General features: G+C 42.8%; 1 protein-coding gene across 3 annotated transcripts in view; it reads right to left on the bottom strand.

The window, feature by feature from the left end:
* Positions 1-20,193, bottom strand: part of LOC141133195 (patatin-like phospholipase domain-containing protein 6) — a 107,800-nt gene that overhangs the window by 34,102 nt on the left and 53,505 nt on the right. For all 3 annotated transcript variants that reach the window (XM_073622408.1, XM_073622410.1, XM_073622409.1), the window contains exons 15-23: positions 19,769-19,846; positions 19,374-19,576; positions 13,946-14,077; positions 9,511-9,634; positions 8,774-8,887; positions 6,220-6,295; positions 2,304-2,414; positions 2,151-2,214; positions 1,078-1,246 (exon numbers count right to left, since the gene is read on the bottom strand). In XM_073622408.1, the coding sequence (XP_073478509.1) occupies positions 1,078-1,246; positions 2,151-2,214; positions 2,304-2,414; positions 6,220-6,295; positions 8,774-8,887; positions 9,511-9,634; positions 13,946-14,077; positions 19,374-19,576; positions 19,769-19,846 (1,071 nt within the window). The remainder of the gene's footprint in view (positions 1-1,077; positions 1,247-2,150; positions 2,215-2,303; positions 2,415-6,219; positions 6,296-8,773; positions 8,888-9,510; positions 9,635-13,945; positions 14,078-19,373; positions 19,577-19,768; positions 19,847-20,193) is intronic.

Here is a 20,193-nt window from a genome sequence, read left to right as displayed (position 1 = left end):
GACAACAAAACCTCCCCCTCTTCTTAACTCCATTAAAGTGGTACTAAACTTGATAATGACATTTTCACAGCTCGCCCATTCAAGCAGCCAAATAGACGGAACTCAGAAGACCAGGGGAAGATGGAAGCACCTGGGACCAGCGGAAGCACCAACACCACAACACTGAAGGGCACTATTTGACAGATAAGCCTGACATATTGTGCTAATGTGCGGTGATTATAGCACATTATAGCATAACCCCTTGAGACGTTATTTAAAGAAAATGTAGCAGAGTTTAATACCACTTTCAATTAAATCTAACAAAATGAGTGCTATGTGAGAAAATCTGACTACATTATAGTAACATGGTCAGTTCCAGTGTTGTTATAAAAAGGAACTCCAGCCATCTGCTAATATGGGCAAAGATGAAACTCCCAGTGCAACAACCATAAGAAAATTGTGAGGGTGTGAGTGCAACTCTCTGTAACTTGTACTTAAGCTTAGTGCAGGCTATATGCCAATTACAGGACCAGGGAGATGAGGATTCTGGGAAATTACAAGTACAAATAGAACATTGCCAGTGTTGCAAGGAAGAGAAATTAGAAATTTTTACAGCAATTGAAAATTATGTGTAATGTGGATTTAAATGAAAATGTAATATGTAAAGCATATGGGTACTTTTGTAGTATTTTGCTAGATTTAACTAGTTCTAGCCCTCACTGCAAAAGGTCAGCTATTTCTGTCCACAAACAAATTTCAGATCTGGATTTTAGTTTATGATTTGGTCAGAAGCCACATGTACCTTCTAGCTGAGGCTGAAGCTGTAGACATCTGCTGATATGTGAGAAACAGGAGCAGGAAAAACCAAGAGTTATTTAGGTTGGCCAAAGATGGGCAAATATTTCCCCATGAAACGACAGGTCAATAGAAGAGAGAAAAATTGGGAAATGATTGCAGGGAGATTGTGCAGCAGAAACAGTCCAATACTGGTAAGCAACATTTAAAAGCATTGCTCATTTTATTGTGGCATTTAAGGCCAGCCTAAATGTAAAAGTTCAGTATGATCTTCTAGAGCTCCATAACATGTCTTTGTCTTACCTCTCCAATTGCTGGTGCCTCTTCTCCCAGCCCAACCACCAAAACACAATCTGCCTGGCGGATGCAGCGGATGGTCCATGGTGTGAGCAAGAACTCGGTCTGGTATAGGACAATACGGTGAAGATCTTCCTGCTGGGCCAGCCATGTTGACAGCTGACACTCGTGAGTACTGCCAAAGAATGGAAATAACTGTAAGGTGTGGTTACCATGGGTCTTGCCTTCACCAAGCAAACGGCCATCTTGAAGATGAGCAGATCTTAAACCTGAACTCAGGGATGGACAAACAGTGTCTAAATACAAGCGCCGTGTGAATCTTTACTTGAATTTTGGTGTGCTTTGTATATTTCTTACAGATCTATGCAGTGATCCAGTGTGACACTTTGTCTCTTTGCAGGAATTTCCTGCAATAAGGAAAAGTCACTCCTGCACTCTCTCGTTGTGTAGGGTAACTGGTCTTGTATCTGCCCCTACTGTGATTTTTTTTGCAAGCAGTGCAGGCAGCCTGTAATGGGAGGACCTACTGGGTCCCTCCCACAGCTCTGCTCTCTGTGCAGGCTATGTAATGTACAGTGAAGAAGTCACTGTTACTTTAACAAGGTTATATTTTAGTTTTCAAAGTAATTTGTTGCACACAAACATGTCTTTCCATTAAAGTTTTGTACCCGGAGTTCAGTTTTAAATCTGTTACATAGGAATGCAGGAGTTGTAGCTGTGATGATTTCAGTATTTGTTTACCATTAGGGAACTTTAATTTAACTGTGTATCTGGGATTGTCCATGAATATGTCCTTAAAGCCAACTTGTTCTTTGCCGACGCAGGGCAAAACAACAGATTGATTTTAATACTCCCCTACCCAGCAGTACATACTCTAATCAGCCACCCAGTACTTAAGGGTATGCAGGAGCATGTAACTCAGTGTGACAGTGCTGGAACTTAGTCACTGGCCAAGCACCCGGCAATGGGGAGATAGTCAACCTTGTGATAGCTCTGATTGGAAATCAAACTAGGATATACACAGTTTTGCACACGTTTTACCCTGCAGAGGCCTCTGTGCACACAGGGGCCTTACAAACCTTTCTAAGGCATAGGCTCCAAGCCGCGCCCTGATGATGTCACTTGTAAGAACCAGAGTTGGGCCTGAAAGAGGTAGATTGTCAGTATATTAACTCTTCCAACACCACAGAGGAAAGTAGTTCTACCATCCACTTTCTTACCAGACATCTTACCTATTGTGTCCAGAGCATTTTTAAGCTCCATGGTAAAGGCGGAGAGAGGAACGTTTTTACTGCAAGGTAACACACATACTGTACTCAGGTTACTAGCCACATTTCCAGAATCTAATAGAAAGACAGAGAGAGTAGGATTAAGATTAAATTTTTGGAACGTTCGATAATAGATACTTCCCATCAACATTTCTATTGTGTAGGATGGCCAGATGCAATTCATCTTTAATAAGATTTTGTTTTCCTGTTCCCTTTCCCAGTCTGAAGTCTCAACTACTGTATATAAAAAAAACATTTAAAATTGATGCGCTCTAATATATGATCAGTCAGCATAAAATAATGTGCAAAATGTGCATATAATGGACCTAAACCATTACCATAAGAATGTGCAAAGCCTGTAATAAAATCATTAGTTGATTGATCCTGGTGCTAATATATACACACCAATCCGCTACAGTGCTAAATACTCCTGTGAAAAAACACATAAACTATGCCACTCTAAGGAATAAGACACATATGTGAATATATAAACATAACTAGCAAGTGTGGAGTGTAGCAAAAAACCTGGCGCTGTAATCCACAAAAAACGCCATAAAACTAAATTAAAATGTGAACAAATTATTTTGTGAAAACCACACTAAAAACGCCGCAATACTAAGATTTGTGTGAACAAAATTATAAAAACCACTCTGGTGTATGTTGCCAATATGTGCAATTATAGGGAGAGAGTTTTCAGTGAAGGTAAATTACTCCGGAATCAGAATGAGATAGTCCCAGCAGATCATTCCTTAATAAGCTGAATTAATTAATTTGGAGGAGCCTAGGACGCTCACTGCAGTCTGATACTTGGAGTTGAACTGCAGGGGTCTTTTGAGAAAAGTCTCGTCCACAGCGGCTGACTACAATCTGCATACTTATATGCTTTTATACAACTGGGCGCACGTGAGTGTATTTCTGAGGTGTTTGCCTGTGTCCTTTTTTATTCAGTTTACCACGCAATGATGCATTTCCCTGCTTGTTTTTCATATAATCGGTGTTGAGAACCAGATGACCAACATGAATATGGCTGAAGCAGGATGCTAAAATAAGTCATGAACAACGATCTAACACTCTAATTAATTAAGTCAGCTTATTAAGGAATGATCTGCTGGGACTATCTCATTCTGATTCCGGAGTAATTTATCTTCACTGAAAACTCTCTCCCTATAATTGCACATATTGGCAACATACACCAGAGTGGTTTTTATAATTTTGTTCACACAAATCTTAGTATTGTGGCGTTTTTAGTGTGGTTTTCACAAAATAATTTGTTCACATTTTAATTTAGTTTTATGGCGTTTTTTGTGGATTACAGCGCCAGGTTTTTTGCTACACTCCACACTTGCTAGTTATGGTTATATATTCACATATGTGCCTTATTCCTTAGAGTGGCATAGTTTATGTGTTTTTTCACGGGAGTATTTAGCACTGTAGTGGATTGGTGTGTATATATTAGCACCAGGATCAATCAACTAATGATTTTATTACAGGCTTTGCACATTCTTATGGTAATGGTTTAGGTCCATTATATGCACATTTTGCACATTATTTTATGCTGACTGATCATATATTAGAGCGCATCAATTTTAAATGTTTTTTCTATGCTCTGTGGGATTCTGATGACCTTTCATTGATAGCAGCTTTATTTTATTGATTAGTCAACCCTTATTAGGATTTTATTTTACTTAATTTTTTCACTTATTTATTTATATCCATCTCAGCACTTGGTTTTTCACTTACTATTTAACTACTGTATGTATATACTCTGTAATTGAATACAGGATGCTATTTAAAGTCGGATTCCAGTTAAATGCACAGCTCAATAAGGTATGTTTACAGTTTTCCATTCAAAAGATGTACAATTTTGGCCAGCCTATCTTGTAATAAACAAATGATGCTGATGATGATCCAATAAGAAGGCCAGAGGTGAAAAATACATTGTTAACCAGTAAATAAGTGTGTCACCTGCCTGGTAAGAGAGTGTGGCAGAAATATGTAAATCACAAAAATAACATATACAGAATTCCTAACCCTATGGCAGTTAAAACCAATAACATAAATTTGTTTCAATCCTTTTTGCCCAGAATACCACTTTAATGCAAGTTTCTGTCGTATGTATTTAATGAATTTATGAACCAATAAAATCTACCCTGTTTCCCTCTTTGTGTGTATGTAGCCCTAATAGGACACCTTCTGTATTTTATACTTGTAAAACAACATATTCTGACATCCAAATAGTGATAACCATAACTTACCACTATATTAGATCTGGTCCTTCAGAAGTCTGGGTGTAAAGGCTCCCCCTAGCATCAAACAATGTCTCCTGAAGAACCATGGTCCATCAAAAAAAATTCAAGTAGAAACTGGATTGTGGTCATAACAATCCTACTAAGAACTAATCACTAATTTACATTTTCCAATCTTTAGTTATCTCTTTCGGAATAGTCTAACTTGGGCCTTATACCATACAATGGACTCTATAGCATCTCCATTAATTTGGACACCACATCGCTTTTAATACCAGGCAGCACAGTTGCTAAGTGGTTAGCACATTAGCCTAGCAGCACTAGGTTGTTTGTTCGAATCCCAACCAGGACACTACCTGCCTGGAGTTTGCATGTTCTCCCTGTGCCTGTGTGGGCACTCTGGTTTTCTCCAACACTCCAGAGACATGCTAATAGGTTCCTGTCTAAATTGGCCCTAGTATGTGTATGTATAAATGTGAGTTAGGGACCTTAGATGGTAAGCTGCTTGAGGGTGGGGATTGATGTGAATGTACACTAGATATGTGTAAGGTGCTGTGTAAATTGAGGGGGCTATAAAGTACCTGTCTAGCTGTGCAACTGGTTACATTAAAATGTGTTATACAGTGGCCACTGGAAGCTGTACCTCCTGATTTTTATTAAGACATCTTACGCCACGAATATCAAATACTTTTAAGTAACCTTAAAACTTGCATTAAAGCATTCAAAAGAAGGATCAAGATACTGAAGGTGGCAGAGTCAATGTTGCCTTTTAAAGGGAATTGAGATTTGCATATAAGTGCAGCTGCTTTATATATCTTTTAATCAATTTGAGTCTTAATAAAGGTAAATCATCAAAGAAGGTAACATCTGTTTATGCATTTGCCATCATTTGTTTGAATTGCCCAGCTGTGTGAAAGGACAACTTGAGTGATCATCATTTTAAGGTCATGGTCTCAAGCCACCATAGTAGCTGCCAGTCAGACCAGTCCGCTAGGACTCCTTTGTGGCTCATAATCTAAACCTATCTCAACCTTCTTGGGACAAGAAAATATTTTATAAAGAGAAATACCTTTGATCTCTAACCAATACTATACCTCCCACCCCCAAAAAAATGAATTATTCAGCTTTAGCACAAGTAAAGCCATAGAACCAGAACACATACGCATTAGGAGCTTCATCAATATTTGCGCATTTATTTAAGATCAGTGACTTGATTTTTTCAAACTGAAGCTGAGGTAACAGCATGAGTGCTTGACTAGATAGTCTTCAAGGGAAGTCAGTATAAGTATTTGTATGTAAAAGTATGAAAAAATTTAATTTAATAAATATTGAAGCAGATCTCAGTGGACCAACCAGTAAGCCAATGACCCCTAGACGTTTGCTGGTAATCAACAGATTTTACCAATTTTGTCAGGACTGTACACCATTCATCCAATCTTTATTTAGATGATAAATGCACTTATTACATTTTTACCTTTTTAATAAATATTCTCCAATTTAAAAATATCTCTTTGTGCTGGTATGTCAATTTCTCATTGGAAGCAATATTGACAGTTGCACCAACATGCATTAGGCCCAGACATGCATACAAGTCTGTAAACAAGGGGGGGGCAAGACTATCAGTTTAGCCTTACCTGCCACATCTCCCTGTGTCTCTTGAAGGTTTCCAAGGATTTTATGGCTTAAAATGTGAATTAGTCTGGTCACCACCTGCAGACAAGTTACACTTGTTAAGGTTCCACAGGAAATATCAATTTAAAATACCTGATTGAAATGAACATCCACATAAGGAAGAGCAATACTATTTTTTATGTATATAGAATAACAATTGCTGTGCCACAGTGGGATGTCAATTTAGTTGTAAATCTGATTAGTAAATTCATTATTTTATAGATCAATCTGTTATAAAGCTGACTATGGGCGATGGCTCTCATTTTATTCTTTGGTCCCTTCCACACGAATCTCATTTACAACCTTCAGAACTAGGCCATTCCGCAGCTTAGTTTGTATAGTTATATTTGAGATGTTGACAACAGGGCCGGTGCTACCACTAGGTAAACTAGGCAGCCGCCTAGGGCGCTATGCTGCCTAGGGCGCCCGGCCACTGGTGTTCCTACCCTCTTTTGTCTGCAGCAAGCAACTAAGTCTCAGCATCAGCAGACAGCCGCCACTCCATACGCACATAGTGTCAGAGGCGCAGCTGCGGCAGTGGACTGTGTCTGTGTCCCGACTCCCGAATGAATGGAAGCAAGCAAACATTCATTGATGGGAACTGGTGAGGCTGCATTTGATGGGCGCTGGTGAGGATGCATTTGATGGGCCCTTCATTAAAAAGGTGGGATGTACATGGACAGGGCAAAGGGGATGGAGTCAGGGGTGGAGCCAGGGGGCGGCAAAATTAGGTTTCGCCTAGGGTGTCAAAAATCCTTGCACCAGCCCTGGTTGACAATGGAAAAGAGAGACTGACAATAAAGGAGGCTTTAATAAATATAATGGTAGACATCCAAGATGCTATTAAATTATAAGCTCTTATATACAGGGCCCTCATAACCCTCTTGTATGTTATTGTATTGTAATTGTACTGTCTCCCTTTATATTACAAAGTGATGAGCAAACTGCTAGTGCTATATCAATCATGTATAATAATAAAAATACTCCTGATCGCTAAATTGATAGGACCTTCCAAAAACCAAAATCTTTTTTGGTTGCAAAAATCCTTTCAACAAGCAGCTGGCAGCTCTTTAACTCACTATCTTATATTGAGTGCTTGCTGTAGGCAGGGATGCCATTTCTAGAAACAAGTCTGCACCATCTGCATGAGCATGGCTAGAACTAAAGTTTGGGCGTACTGAAGAAAATCCAGTGTCATCTGACTCTAGATATAAATCTAACATACTGCACTGACCATCTCCAGAGGAAAGATGTCATCTATTTCTTGAAATTACTCTTCAATTATCCTGATCTGCTCTATGGCTTGCTTAGTTATCAAGTATGCAAGTCTAACCCCCTGTTGCTCCTGGTTGTTCAGCCTGAATTAAATCCTGATATCTTCCACCTGCCCTGACCCTCTACCTAGGTCCTTGACTATGTCTGACCTCTGAGCTTCACTTTTCTGTGTAAGTTTAAGCTTAGTTTATGATATCAATCATTATACGTCACTAGTAGGGCAAACCAAGGGAATGGGAGTAGCCAAACAGCCAATTCCAGTTCTCACTGTGTAAGGCACTTTTAAGATCTCTACAATAAAACTCTTGCTGGTGGCTTCTCCTCCACTCCAGCATGCAATATATTGCAGAATAGAGCCAAGACAAGAAATTTGAAATACAGTGAGAGCTTTCACTGCCCTATATTGTTTAGTACAGGAAGGTAAAATAATGATCAAATAACAATGAAGGCAGTAGTAATGTTTGTGGATTGTACGTAGCTCTTTTGCACCTGATTTTTAAATGATACCCAGCAGTGGCGGCCCATCCATAGGGGGCACAGGGGTGCCGCCCCCCCATTCATGTGTCCGGCCCCCTAAATTACATGCAGGGCGCCAGACGCATAGATTTCAATGTCTTAGAACTCCCAACCAATCAGGTCTCAGTCAGGACCCACCTCCTGTTCGGCCTGGAGGAGAAGTGATGGCCCCGGAGCGAGGAGCTGCAGCCCGGATCCATGTCTGCCTGATCTGCCTCCTTCCTAAGGTAAGGAGGCCTCTGCTCGCCGCCACATTCCTGTCCGTCTCCCACGGGCCAGGGGGGAATTCCGCATTCCCGTCTGTCTCCCTTGGGGAGGGAATTGCCGCATTCCTGTTTGTCTCCCGCACGGGGGGGGACACACCACATTTCGTCCGTCTCCCGCATGGGGGGGGAATCGCTGCATTCCCATCCATCTTCCGTGGGGCGGTTTGCGTTGGTGTGCTGCACCCCTCCCCCACCAATATATTGAGCACCAGCCGCAACTGATACCCAGTTTAATAATTGAAACCAAAAATTCACCTTTTTACCATACAAACAGTTCCAAGGACTCAGAGTGTGCGCTAATAACAAAACATTTTTCCGTAAAAAGTTCTGTAAAAAGTATGAACGAGCAGCAGGAAAACATCTGGCTTAATGCCACATAACCTCTTGGTCTGTGATGATGGATTTGTACATTTTTTTTATAAATTCCGTGACTTGCTTTTAGTTGTGTCTTAAAATGTACCTGCGGGTATCTTCTCTTAATGTAGGACAATGCTCCATCAGGGACCTTTGCCACCTCAGAGTCTCGCACTGCGTTCACAGAGGTCACTCTTGGCCTGTGCGTTAAAGCTTCCACCTGTTAGTAGTATCACATATAAGAGAATACTGACAATCAACAATGCAAGCTTTGCATCTCTCAACATTGAAATTGCATTACCCAGTACTTTATCAAAGCATATTTGTGTTCAATTAAAATAAAAATCTCTCATTTACTGGAGAGCTAAGGACTGCAACCTATATTCACCTACAGTGTTTCCTGCTGGTGAAATCTGGTATTACAATGTGAATATAGAGACAAAGCAGATCTCTATGGCAGCCATTGGAATAGTCTGACCTCTTTGCAAATTATACAAAATAACAGCTCAGCAAAACAGAGGAGGAGTAACCTGGTAGGATTAATCAACCAGTAGAACCAGCAGCGCTCAGAGACAGAGAATATGGGGACTTTCTCTCTTCCCTAGGGATATTTAAAATACAATTCCCTCCTTTGCTTGAGTTTGACTTGGCGTCCCCCTTCCCCAAACCTAATGTTTTATTAGGACTGTGAGCTACAGTCACCTACAGTGTTACCTGCTGGTGAAATCCAGTATTACAATGTGACTATAGGGGCATTTTTTTTCTCTGAGATAGTCATTATAGTCTCACCTGTGGGCAATTTATACAGAATAAACACAATACATGGAACTTTCCACTTCTCACCATTCCAATCAGCTCGCCTCGGCCATGCTCCCCTACAACACATTTCTTCCCATCAGGATGCTGAATCACTGAACGGAGACGTCCATTTAGGGCAATGTAAGTACAGTCAGAGGGGTCCCCTTTTCTAAACATAAAAAACATAGTTATGTGTGAACATAGAGGGAATACAAGAAAACATTTAAAAGAAAAAAGCTGTATGAGGTAGGAAGACAACAAAAAAGAGAAATAGAGACAGAGGAGGAGAACATGAGAGATATGAATACAAAAAAGATAGGGAGAGAAGGGAGAGAAGGGAGAGAGAAGAAAAGAGATTATGAAAGAGAAAAGATTGGAAAGCGAGAGGGGGGAAAAAGACAGATTGGATGGAAAGAAGAGAAAGAAAGAGAGACTAATGCTGCGCAGGGGCGTTGCTAGGTGGCAAAAAGACCAGGGGCTTCAGCCCGAAGTCCAAGGCCGGCACGGGGGGGGCCTCTAGTGGCGCTGGGTTTTTTTGGCTGGGCGGTGGGGTTGTGTGGTGGGGGGTAGGCTGACTTGCTGGTTGCTGCCTGGCTTACCAGTGCCCATCAATGCTGACCACTAAACTGACCTACCTACCTGACACACACTGACCTACCTGACATACACTGACCTACCTGACCCACACTGACCTACATACACTGACCTACCTGACATACACTGACCTACCTGACCCACACTGACCTACCTGACCCAGACTGACCTACCTGGCCCACACTGGCCTACATACACTGACCTACCTGACATACACTGACCTACCTGACACACACACTGACCTACCTGACACACACACACTGACCTACCTACCTGAAATACACTGACCTACCTGACATGCACTGACCTACATACACTGACCTACCTGACATACACTGACCTACCTGACCCACACTGACCTACCTTGACCTACCTGATACACACTGACCTACCTGACATACACTGACCTAACTGACATACACTGACCTACCTGACATACACTGACCTACACTAACCTACCTGACATACACTGACCTACACTGACCTACCTGACATACACTGACCTACACCAACCTACACTGACCTACATACACTGACCTACCTGACATACACTGACCTACACTGACTTACATACAATGACCTACCTGACATACACTGACCTACCTGACCCACACTGACCCACCCACACTGACCTACCTGACCCACACTGACCTACCTGACCCACACTGACCTACATACACTGACCTACCTGACATACACTGACCTACCTGACATACACTGACCTACCTGACCCACACTGACCTACATACACTGACCCACACACACTGACCTACCTGACCCACACTGACCTACCTGACCCACAATGACCTACATACACTGATCTACCTGACCCACACTGACCTACCTGACCCACCCACACTGACCTACCTGACCCACACTGACCCACATACACTGACCTACCTGACATACACTGACCTACCTGACATACACACACTGACCTACCTGACATACACACACTGACCTACCTACCTGACATGCACTGACCTACATACACTGACCTACCTGACATACACTGACCTACATACACTGACCTACCTGACCCACACTGACCTACCTGACCCACCACACTGACCTACCTGACCCACACTGACCTACCTGACCCACACTGACCTACATACACTGACCTACCTGACATACACTGACCCACACTGACCTACATACACTGACCTACCTGACCCACACTGACCTACCTGACCCACCCACACTGACCTACCTTACCCACACTGACCTACCTGACATACTCTGACCTACATACACTGACCTACCTGACATACACTAACCTACCTGACCCACACTGACCCACACACACTGACCCACACACACTGACCTACTTGACCCACACTGACCTACCTGACCCACACTGACCTAACCAACCCACCTGACATACACTGACCTACCTGACCCACACTGACCTACCTGACCCACCTGACATACACTGACCTACATACACTGACCCACACTGACCTACATACACTGACCTACCCGACATACACTGACCTACCTGACCCACACTGACCTACATACACTGACCTACCTGACCCACACTGACCTACCTGACCGACCTACCTGACCCACACTGACCTACCTGACCCACCCACACTGACCCACACTGACCTACCTGACATACTCTGACCTACATACACTGACCTACCTGACCCACACTGACCTACCTGACATACTCTGACCTACATACACTGACCTACACACACTGACCTACCTGAGCCACACTGACCTAACCGACCCACCTGACATACACTGAACTGCCTGACCCACACTGACCTACATACCCTGACCCACACTGACCTACATACACTGACCTACCTGACATACACTGACCTACACTGACCTACATACACTGACCCACCCATACTGACCTACCTGACCCACACTGACCTACCTGACCCACACTGACCTACATACACTGATCTACCTGACCCACCCACACTGACCTACCTGACCAACACTGACCTACCTGACATACACTGACCTACCTGGCCCACACTGACCCACATACACTGACCCACACACACTGACCTACCTGACCCACACTGACCTACCTGACCCACACTGACCTACATACACTGACCTACCTGACCCACCCACACTGACACTGACCACACTGACACACCTGACATGCACTGACCTACATATACTGACCTACCGGACATACACTGACCCACACTGACTGACCCACACACACTGACCTACCTGACCCACACTGACCTACACTGACCTACCTGACCCACACTGACCCACACTGACCTGGTACCTGCCATACACACACTGACTGACCTACCTGTGTCCAGGTCCTGCAGCAGCAGCTCAGTCGTGGTGCTGGTGTGTGAGGCAGCCAGGAGAGAGGAGGAGAGGAGGAGAGCCGCACGCCCGAGCGCCGATCAATGTCGCACGGCAGCCAAATTGTAATTGCCGCCTTCTTCCTCTTCCAGTCACAGCTCGCTGGAAGAGGACTGATAGGTGGAGTACAGGCTCTGGGAGGCGCTGGGGATGCTGCTCAGGCGGTGTCTTCTCTCTCTCTCCCTCCTGGACTGATCCAGCTGCCCAGGTATCCCCATCTCTGCTGCTCTGCACTCCACGGCAGCACCGGAGGACCGCTCCAGTCCAGAAATGGCAGGCCCCATGAGCACTAGCGCGGAGGAGGAGGAAGTGCAATCCTCCTCTGCTTTGAATGCTGGGCAGTGTGGGCACAGTGGGAAGTGGTGTCACTGGTTGCTAGCCGCTAGGCGGCTTTAGCAACCAGTGACCAAGAGTAGAGTCAGGCGGGGGCGGAGCTGGAGCCGGAGCCATCGCTACCACGGCTCAGTCCGCCCCTGTCCCCTGCATTCTAGGACCGGGACAAGAGACTCGGGGCTATTTGCCCCAGGCTCGGGGCTGTAGCCCCAATAGCCACCCCCTGATGACGCCTCTGATGCTGCGTACACACGACCGGTTTTTCCGTCGGAATAAACTCTAGGTTTTTCCGACGGAGTTCCACTGAAACTGTCTTGCCTACACACGATCACACCAAAGTCCGACTGTCTAGAACGCGGTGATGTACAACACGTATGACGGGACTAGAAAAAGAAAGTTCAATAGCGAGTAGCCAATAGCTGCCATCTCGTACTTGCTTCCGAGCATGCGTCGTTTTTGGTCCGTCGGTGCAGCATACAGACGAACGGTTTTCCCGATAGGAACTGATTACGTCGGAAAGATTTAAAGCATATTTCATTTCTAAGTCCATCAGAATTTTTGAAAAAAAAGTCCGATGAGGCCCACACACGATCGGAATGTCCGATGAAAAGATTCTGTCTGACTTTTCCTGCCGGAAAGTCCGACCGTGTGTACGCACAATAGAAAGGAAAGTGAAAACATTTGAATGAACATTTCATAATTATCTCATTATCACTTTTAGCCTGTTTATAATGGGCGGAGTTACAAGGCTAACAGACTGAGCATGACAGACTAGCCTTCTCCTTGCCCACCTCTAGGTTGATGTTTTTGGGGGAGATTCCTACGTGTTCCTTGGTCAAATGCAAACGACAGACTTTCTAGAAAGCTCTGGGTCTCCCTTGGCCTGTATTCCAGTTGTGTATGGCTAAGGCAGCTCTACTATGACAGGAGACAGAATACCCTTCAACTAGGTCTAGATTACATGAAATTAATAAAATCACAGTTTCCAATAAGAAAGAGCAAAGGGACCCACTAAGGAAATATTTTTGTAGCAGCGACATGGCTGAATTTCTTCTAAACTATTAGAATCCAGGATACAAGACCTCTGTTTTTAACCTAAAAGAATGTCAGCAGATTATTTTGTTCCCCCGTCCCATCAACCTGCATTTACCTGCTTTTAGCTCTACATCAGTGCTTAAATATACATCTCTAGCCTTACCTGTACAGCTCTTTACCAGCTTCAACTCCAATCCAGTCAATGGCAAAATCCACTTGTCTCACAAAGGGAGACACCCGCTGAGCAACAGAGTGAGCCACAGCGAGCAGCACACGGGGGTGGGAGCGCAGGATCCTGAATGACAAAAGATGCTGTGAAATGACTATAGGAGGTAACAAATGTATTCACATATCAGAGGATCTGAAAATAAGTTATTTGTCTGGCAGCCACAAATCTATCCCTTTCTTTTATTTGTTAAGCTACATTACAAAAATGGCAGCCAAAATCCAGATGGATGTCAGTAACAGAGCAATAATTTCTAACTGTTTTTTGAAAATGACAGTTGCCAGGCTATTTTGGTGAATCACTTTGATCCGATGATCTAGATCTAATAAGCAGCATTGTTCCAAGCTAGAGACTCAGTTTTGAAACAAGATAGTCAGCATGATAGCCAGGCATTTAGCATTTGCAGAATAGGAAGTCTGCTGGGGCAGTCTCACTATTTCTTTCAGGAAAGATTTCTTTTAACAACATCTTTAACAACATTTTAACCACTTGCCTACAGGGCACTTATACCCCCTTCCTGCCCAGGCCAATTTTCAGCTTTCAGCGCTGTTGCACTTTGAATGACAATTGCGCCGCCATGCAACAATGTACCCAAACAAAATTCTATCATTTTTTTCCCACACAAATGGAGCTATCTTTTGGGTGTGTTTAATCACCTCTGGGTATTTTATTTTTTGCTATCGAAACAAAAAAAGACCAAACATTTTGGAAAAAAAAACAAACAAAACTTTGTTTACAGTTTGTTAAAAAATTTAGCAAACAGGTAATTTCTCTCCTTCACTGATTTACGCTGATGAGGCGGCACTGATGGGCACTGATGCGGTGGCAATAATGAGGCAGCACTGATGGGCACTGATGAGGCTGCAATGATGGGCACTAATGAGGTGGCGCTGGTGGCCACTGATAAGGAGGCTTTGATGAGGTGATAGGTGGCACTGAAGGGCACTGAGAAGTGGCACTGATAGGCAGCACCGATAGGTGGCACGGATGGAAATTGATAGGCACTTGTAAGCGGCAATGGTAGGCAGCACTGATAGGTGACACTGATGATGAGGCACTGATGGGCACTACCTGGCAGCACTGATGGGCACTTATAGGTGGCACTGGTGGGCACTGATTAGCAGCACTGGTGGCACTGGGTGGCACTATTTAGCAACACTGGTAGGCACCGAGGCAGGGACTGATGACCCTGTAACAGCAGCTAGTTACTGGCTTTATTCTTTTCTCCTCACACTGATCGCGATGAGAAAAAAAGGCGATAACCAGCTTTAGTTTACTTCTGTGATCAGCTGTCATTGGATGACAGCTGATCATGTGGTAAAGGGCCCGCTGTGATCGGCCCTTTACCCTGTTCTGTGATCAGCCGAGTCCAAAGGACAATTGACATCCTCCCGGCACTGGAAGCCCTGGCTGTATCCATCATTCGGCTATAGCAGAAATAAATATACATGCTTTGAGCCACACCTAAGTGATTTTAATGAAGGCAGCTGCTGTTGTGACTGAAAATTACGACGTGATAAAAACACTGGATATAATCCGTGACTTAAACAGCGCTTGCTTCTTTTAACAATATTGTGAAATACAATCTTATGAATCTGTGGTAAATTAGAAAAATATAAACATATTAAATATGTGTCAATGTGAGATCAAAACATAAAAAATCCCTATAAATAAAATTTATGAAGCAATACAACATAGATGTGTTCTAGTCCATGTATCAAACAGTTGAAACAAAACAAAAATGGATAGGAGCTGATCAATCAAGCAGTCCGTATTCCTGAGTAGATGGTTGACAGGTGCAGCCGAAACCTTGATTGCATACAACCCTTACTGTTCAAACAATAGTGGTGTACATAACTTCCCCCAAAAAATAGGCAAAATATGGGATCTGGGTCCCTACTCACCAGATCCTATTGACCCTCTCTGTCTTATGACAGGAGGAGTCAAATCAGGCTTGTATGGTCACCGTGACCAACTGCAGATCTCCAGCCGGGATATCTCGTCCTCTCTAAACACCATATGGCTTAGGCATGAGCTTCCACAAACGTTCCTCCTCCCATCTACATGACAGGGAATTGGGTTGGATCTGGTTTGTGGTTTGGTCAAAATTGATGGCAAGACAAATGCAGTATGTTATCAAAAAATACTGGAGGAACATTTGCATTCATCAGCCAGGAAGCTGCCATGGGACGTACTTGGACATTCCAACATGACAATGATCCAAAACACAAGGCCAAGTCGACCTGTCATTGGCTACAGCAGAATAAAGTGAAGGTACTGGAGTGGCCATCTCAGTCTCCTGACCTCAATATCATTGAGCCACTCTGGGGAGATCTCAAATGTGCAGTTCATGCAAGACAGCCCAAGAATTTACATGAACTGGAGGCTTTTTGCCAAGAGGAATGGGCAGCTTTATCATCTGAGAAGATAAGGAGCCTCATCAACAAATACCACAAAAGACTTCAAGCTGTCATTGATGTTAAAGGGGGCAATGCACGGTATTAAGAACTGGGGTATGTAAACTTTTCGATCAGGGTCATTTGGGTAGTTTCTGTTGTCATTATGATTTAAAAAGAGTAAATAGAGTTGATAATAAATGGCTTCAGCCAAACACTAACCATGAGTGAAAGAAATGTTTTTGTGTTATCATTCATATCCTCCGGAAAATGGCCAAGAAATCCTAAATTCTGCCAGGGTATGTAAACTCTGCCAGGGTATGTAAACTGTATATATATGTATATATATATATATATATATATATATATACACACACACAGTATCTCACAAAAGTGAGTACATCCCTCACATTTTTGTAAATATTTTATTATATCTTTTCATGTGACAACACTGAAGAAATGACACTTTGCTAAAATGTAAAGTAGTGAGTGTGCAGCTTGTATAACAGTGTAAATTTGCTGTCCCCTCAAAATTACTCAACACACAGCCATTAATGTCTAAACCGCTGGCAACAAAAGCGAGTACACCCCTAAGTGAAAATGTCCAAATTGGGCCCAAAGTGTCAATATTTTGTGTGACCGCCATTATTTTCCAGCACTGCCTTAACCCTCTTGGGCATGGAGTTTACCAGAGCTTCACAGGTTGCCACTGGAGTCCTCTTCCACTCCTCTATGATGAGCTAATGGATGTTAGAGACCTTGCACTCCTCCACCTTCCGTTTGAAGAAGCCCCACAGATGCTCAATAGGGTTTAGGTCTGGAGACATGCATGGCCAGTCCATCACCTTTACCCTCAGCTTCTTTAGCAAGGCAGTGGTCATCTTGGAGGTGTGTTTGGAGTCATTATCATGGTTTCCTCAATGAACTGTAGCTCTCTAGTGCCAGCAGCACTCATGCAGCCCCAGACCATGACACTGCCACCACCATGCTTGACTGTAGGCAAGACACACTTGTCTTTGTACTCCTCACCTGGTTGCCGCCACACACGTTTGATACCATCTGAACCAAATAAATTTATCTTGGTCTCATCAGACCACAGGACATGGTTCCAGTAATCCGTATCTTTAGTCTGCTTGTCTTCAGCAAACTGTTTGCGGGCTTTCTTGTGCATTATCTTTAGAAGAGGCTTCCTTCTGGGACGACAGCCATGCAGACCAATTTGATATAGTGTGCGGCGTATGGTCTGAGCACTGACAGGCTGACCCCCCACCCCTTCAACCTCTGCGGGAATGTTGGCAGCACTCATACATCTATTTCCCAAAGACAACCTCTGGATATGATGCTGAGCATGTGCACTCAACTTCTTTGGTTGTCTATGGTGAGGCCTGTTCTGAGTGGAACCTGTCCTGTTAAACCGCTGTATGGTCTTGGCCACCATGCTGCAGCTCAGTTTCAGGGTCTTGGCAATCTTCTTATAGCCTAGGCCATCTTTATGTAAAGCAACAATTATTTTTTTCAGATCCTCAGAGAGTCCTTTGCCATGAGGTGCCATGTTGAACTTCCAGTGAGCAGTATGAGAGAGTGAGAGCGAGAACACCAAATTTAACACACCTGCTCCCCATTCACACCTGAGACCTTGTAACGAGTCACATGACACCGGGGAGGGAAAATGGCTAATTGGGCCCAATTTGGACATTTTTACATGAAAAGATATAATAAAATATTTACAAAAATGTGAGGGGTGTACTCACTTTTGTATATATATATATATATATATATATATATATATATATATATACACACACACATACACACATACATATATATATATATATATATATATATATATATATATATATATATATATATATATATATATATATATCTTCATTTTTCATCATTCGTTTTTTATTCTTTCATTTTTTACTCCGTTTTATTGTGACACTCAGTATGTTGTGACATTTATTGTGAGGTTTACTGATATTTGATTCCGGTCAGTGTGTAACCGGTCACAAATGAGTTATATGCTACTATATTATATATATTTCGTGTTATTTTATTTTACTTAACCTATTTAGCCACCAATTAATCACATTGGGCACTATGAAAATATGAGTTTGACCCATAACAGGTTACTACCATTTGAGTCGATACACCATATATAAGTATGTGAAATGGACATGTTCTGTAGGCTCTAAAGGATAGAGAAACTTTGAAACGCATTAGCCAATGTGACTACAAGTATTGTGGATTTTCGCATATGGGCATAAGCAGATGATTCTATGGTTATGCTATGACACAAGTACTGGTTTGTGAGTATATTCATCTCTATTTTAAATAAAAACATGTATTGAGGATAATTCGCTAGGCCTATGCGCCCTCTGTGTTCTTCTATGCTTTCAGTTCATTTGGACTTCCCTAGTCTTTGGAAGGCAACGAGGTGTGCATTATCCACATATACAAACACGTCAATATAAGAGTCTTATATCATGTTGGGACTTAATGCACAGAGCAGGAGAGTGAACATTGTGATATGCTCTGAAACATACAGCGTCACCTGTGCCCACAAAAGACCCCAAGAAAAGGATTTATGATGACAGCAGTGATGATCAAATACCACCAAAAGAAAGCTCTCTTTCTGTGAAAAAAAATCATATAAATTTCATTTGGGTACAGTGTTGCATGATTGAGCAATTGGCAGTTAAAGTAGCACAGTGCTGAATAGCAAAAAATGCCCAGGTCATGAAGGGGGTAAAATCTTCTGGAGGTCAAGTGGTTAAGAAAGATACAGCATCAATCTGGGATTACTGGAAAGATGCCAACTGTGTCTTGGAAAATATTACTCTGTTCTATACTGCATACTTTATAAATTATAATAATAATTATATGCATAAATTATGTGTATTGTGTGTATAGGGGCCCATTACACAGTGTCCAAAAAAATGTATGAAGAGTACAGAGAGACCTACTGGTAGAAGTGAGTGCGGCTCAGGCACAGGAAGGAACTGTCCTGCACGGCTCTGATAGTGAAGATCAGAGGCTCCCCAGTGAGAACTGTCAGTTGTCCAATCATTTCTCCAGGAGCAGTCACAAAGATACAGGAGTCCTCTCTCCCCGTCACCCCTTGATAGACATGAAGACGGCCTGAGAGCACAAAGTGCAGTCCAACATCCTGAAAGGAAAATAGAGTGGTCATGAGAGATGGGAAAGTTTGGGATAATGAATTTTATAAAAATATCTATAGTTAAAACTTATTGTCACCCTTGGAAACCACTAAGATTTTCCATAGAGATATATTATGAGACTTTCAGCAGGAAATAGTGCAATAGAGTAAATGCTGAGGTCCTTCACATCTTCTGCTTACATGGTCACCCTTCTGGGCAATTACTGTGTCGGCCTTTACGTGATGAAGAGTAAGTTTGTCCTCAAGTAATGACAGATCCTGCAACACAAACATTTTGAGTTAAAGTCCAACTCCAGATACCACATAAAAGTGAGAAAAAGATTCTGCTAACTTTTTTTGATGGCCATTGACAAGAACAGGAAGTTAGGTGGAATCTCCCTAAAGGGGGCACAGACAGCAATGAAAACTTTTTTTAAACTTGCGGCAATTGATCTATTTGATCTTGAGTGTTATGCCGCATACACATGATCGCACATTCCGACAACAAAATCCATGTTTTTTTTCCGACGGATGTTGACTCAAACTTGTCTTACATACACACGGTCACACAAATCTTGTCGGAAATTCCGATGGAAAATGTCCGATGGAGCCTACACACAGTCGGA

This window comes from Aquarana catesbeiana, linkage group LG03 (genome assembly GCF_042186555.1).
Source record: "Aquarana catesbeiana isolate 2022-GZ linkage group LG03, ASM4218655v1, whole genome shotgun sequence".
NCBI lineage: Eukaryota > Metazoa > Chordata > Amphibia > Anura > Ranidae > Aquarana > Aquarana catesbeiana.
The sequence above is the reverse complement of the archived record's forward strand: the minus strand, read 5'-3'. Positions and strand labels throughout refer to the sequence as shown.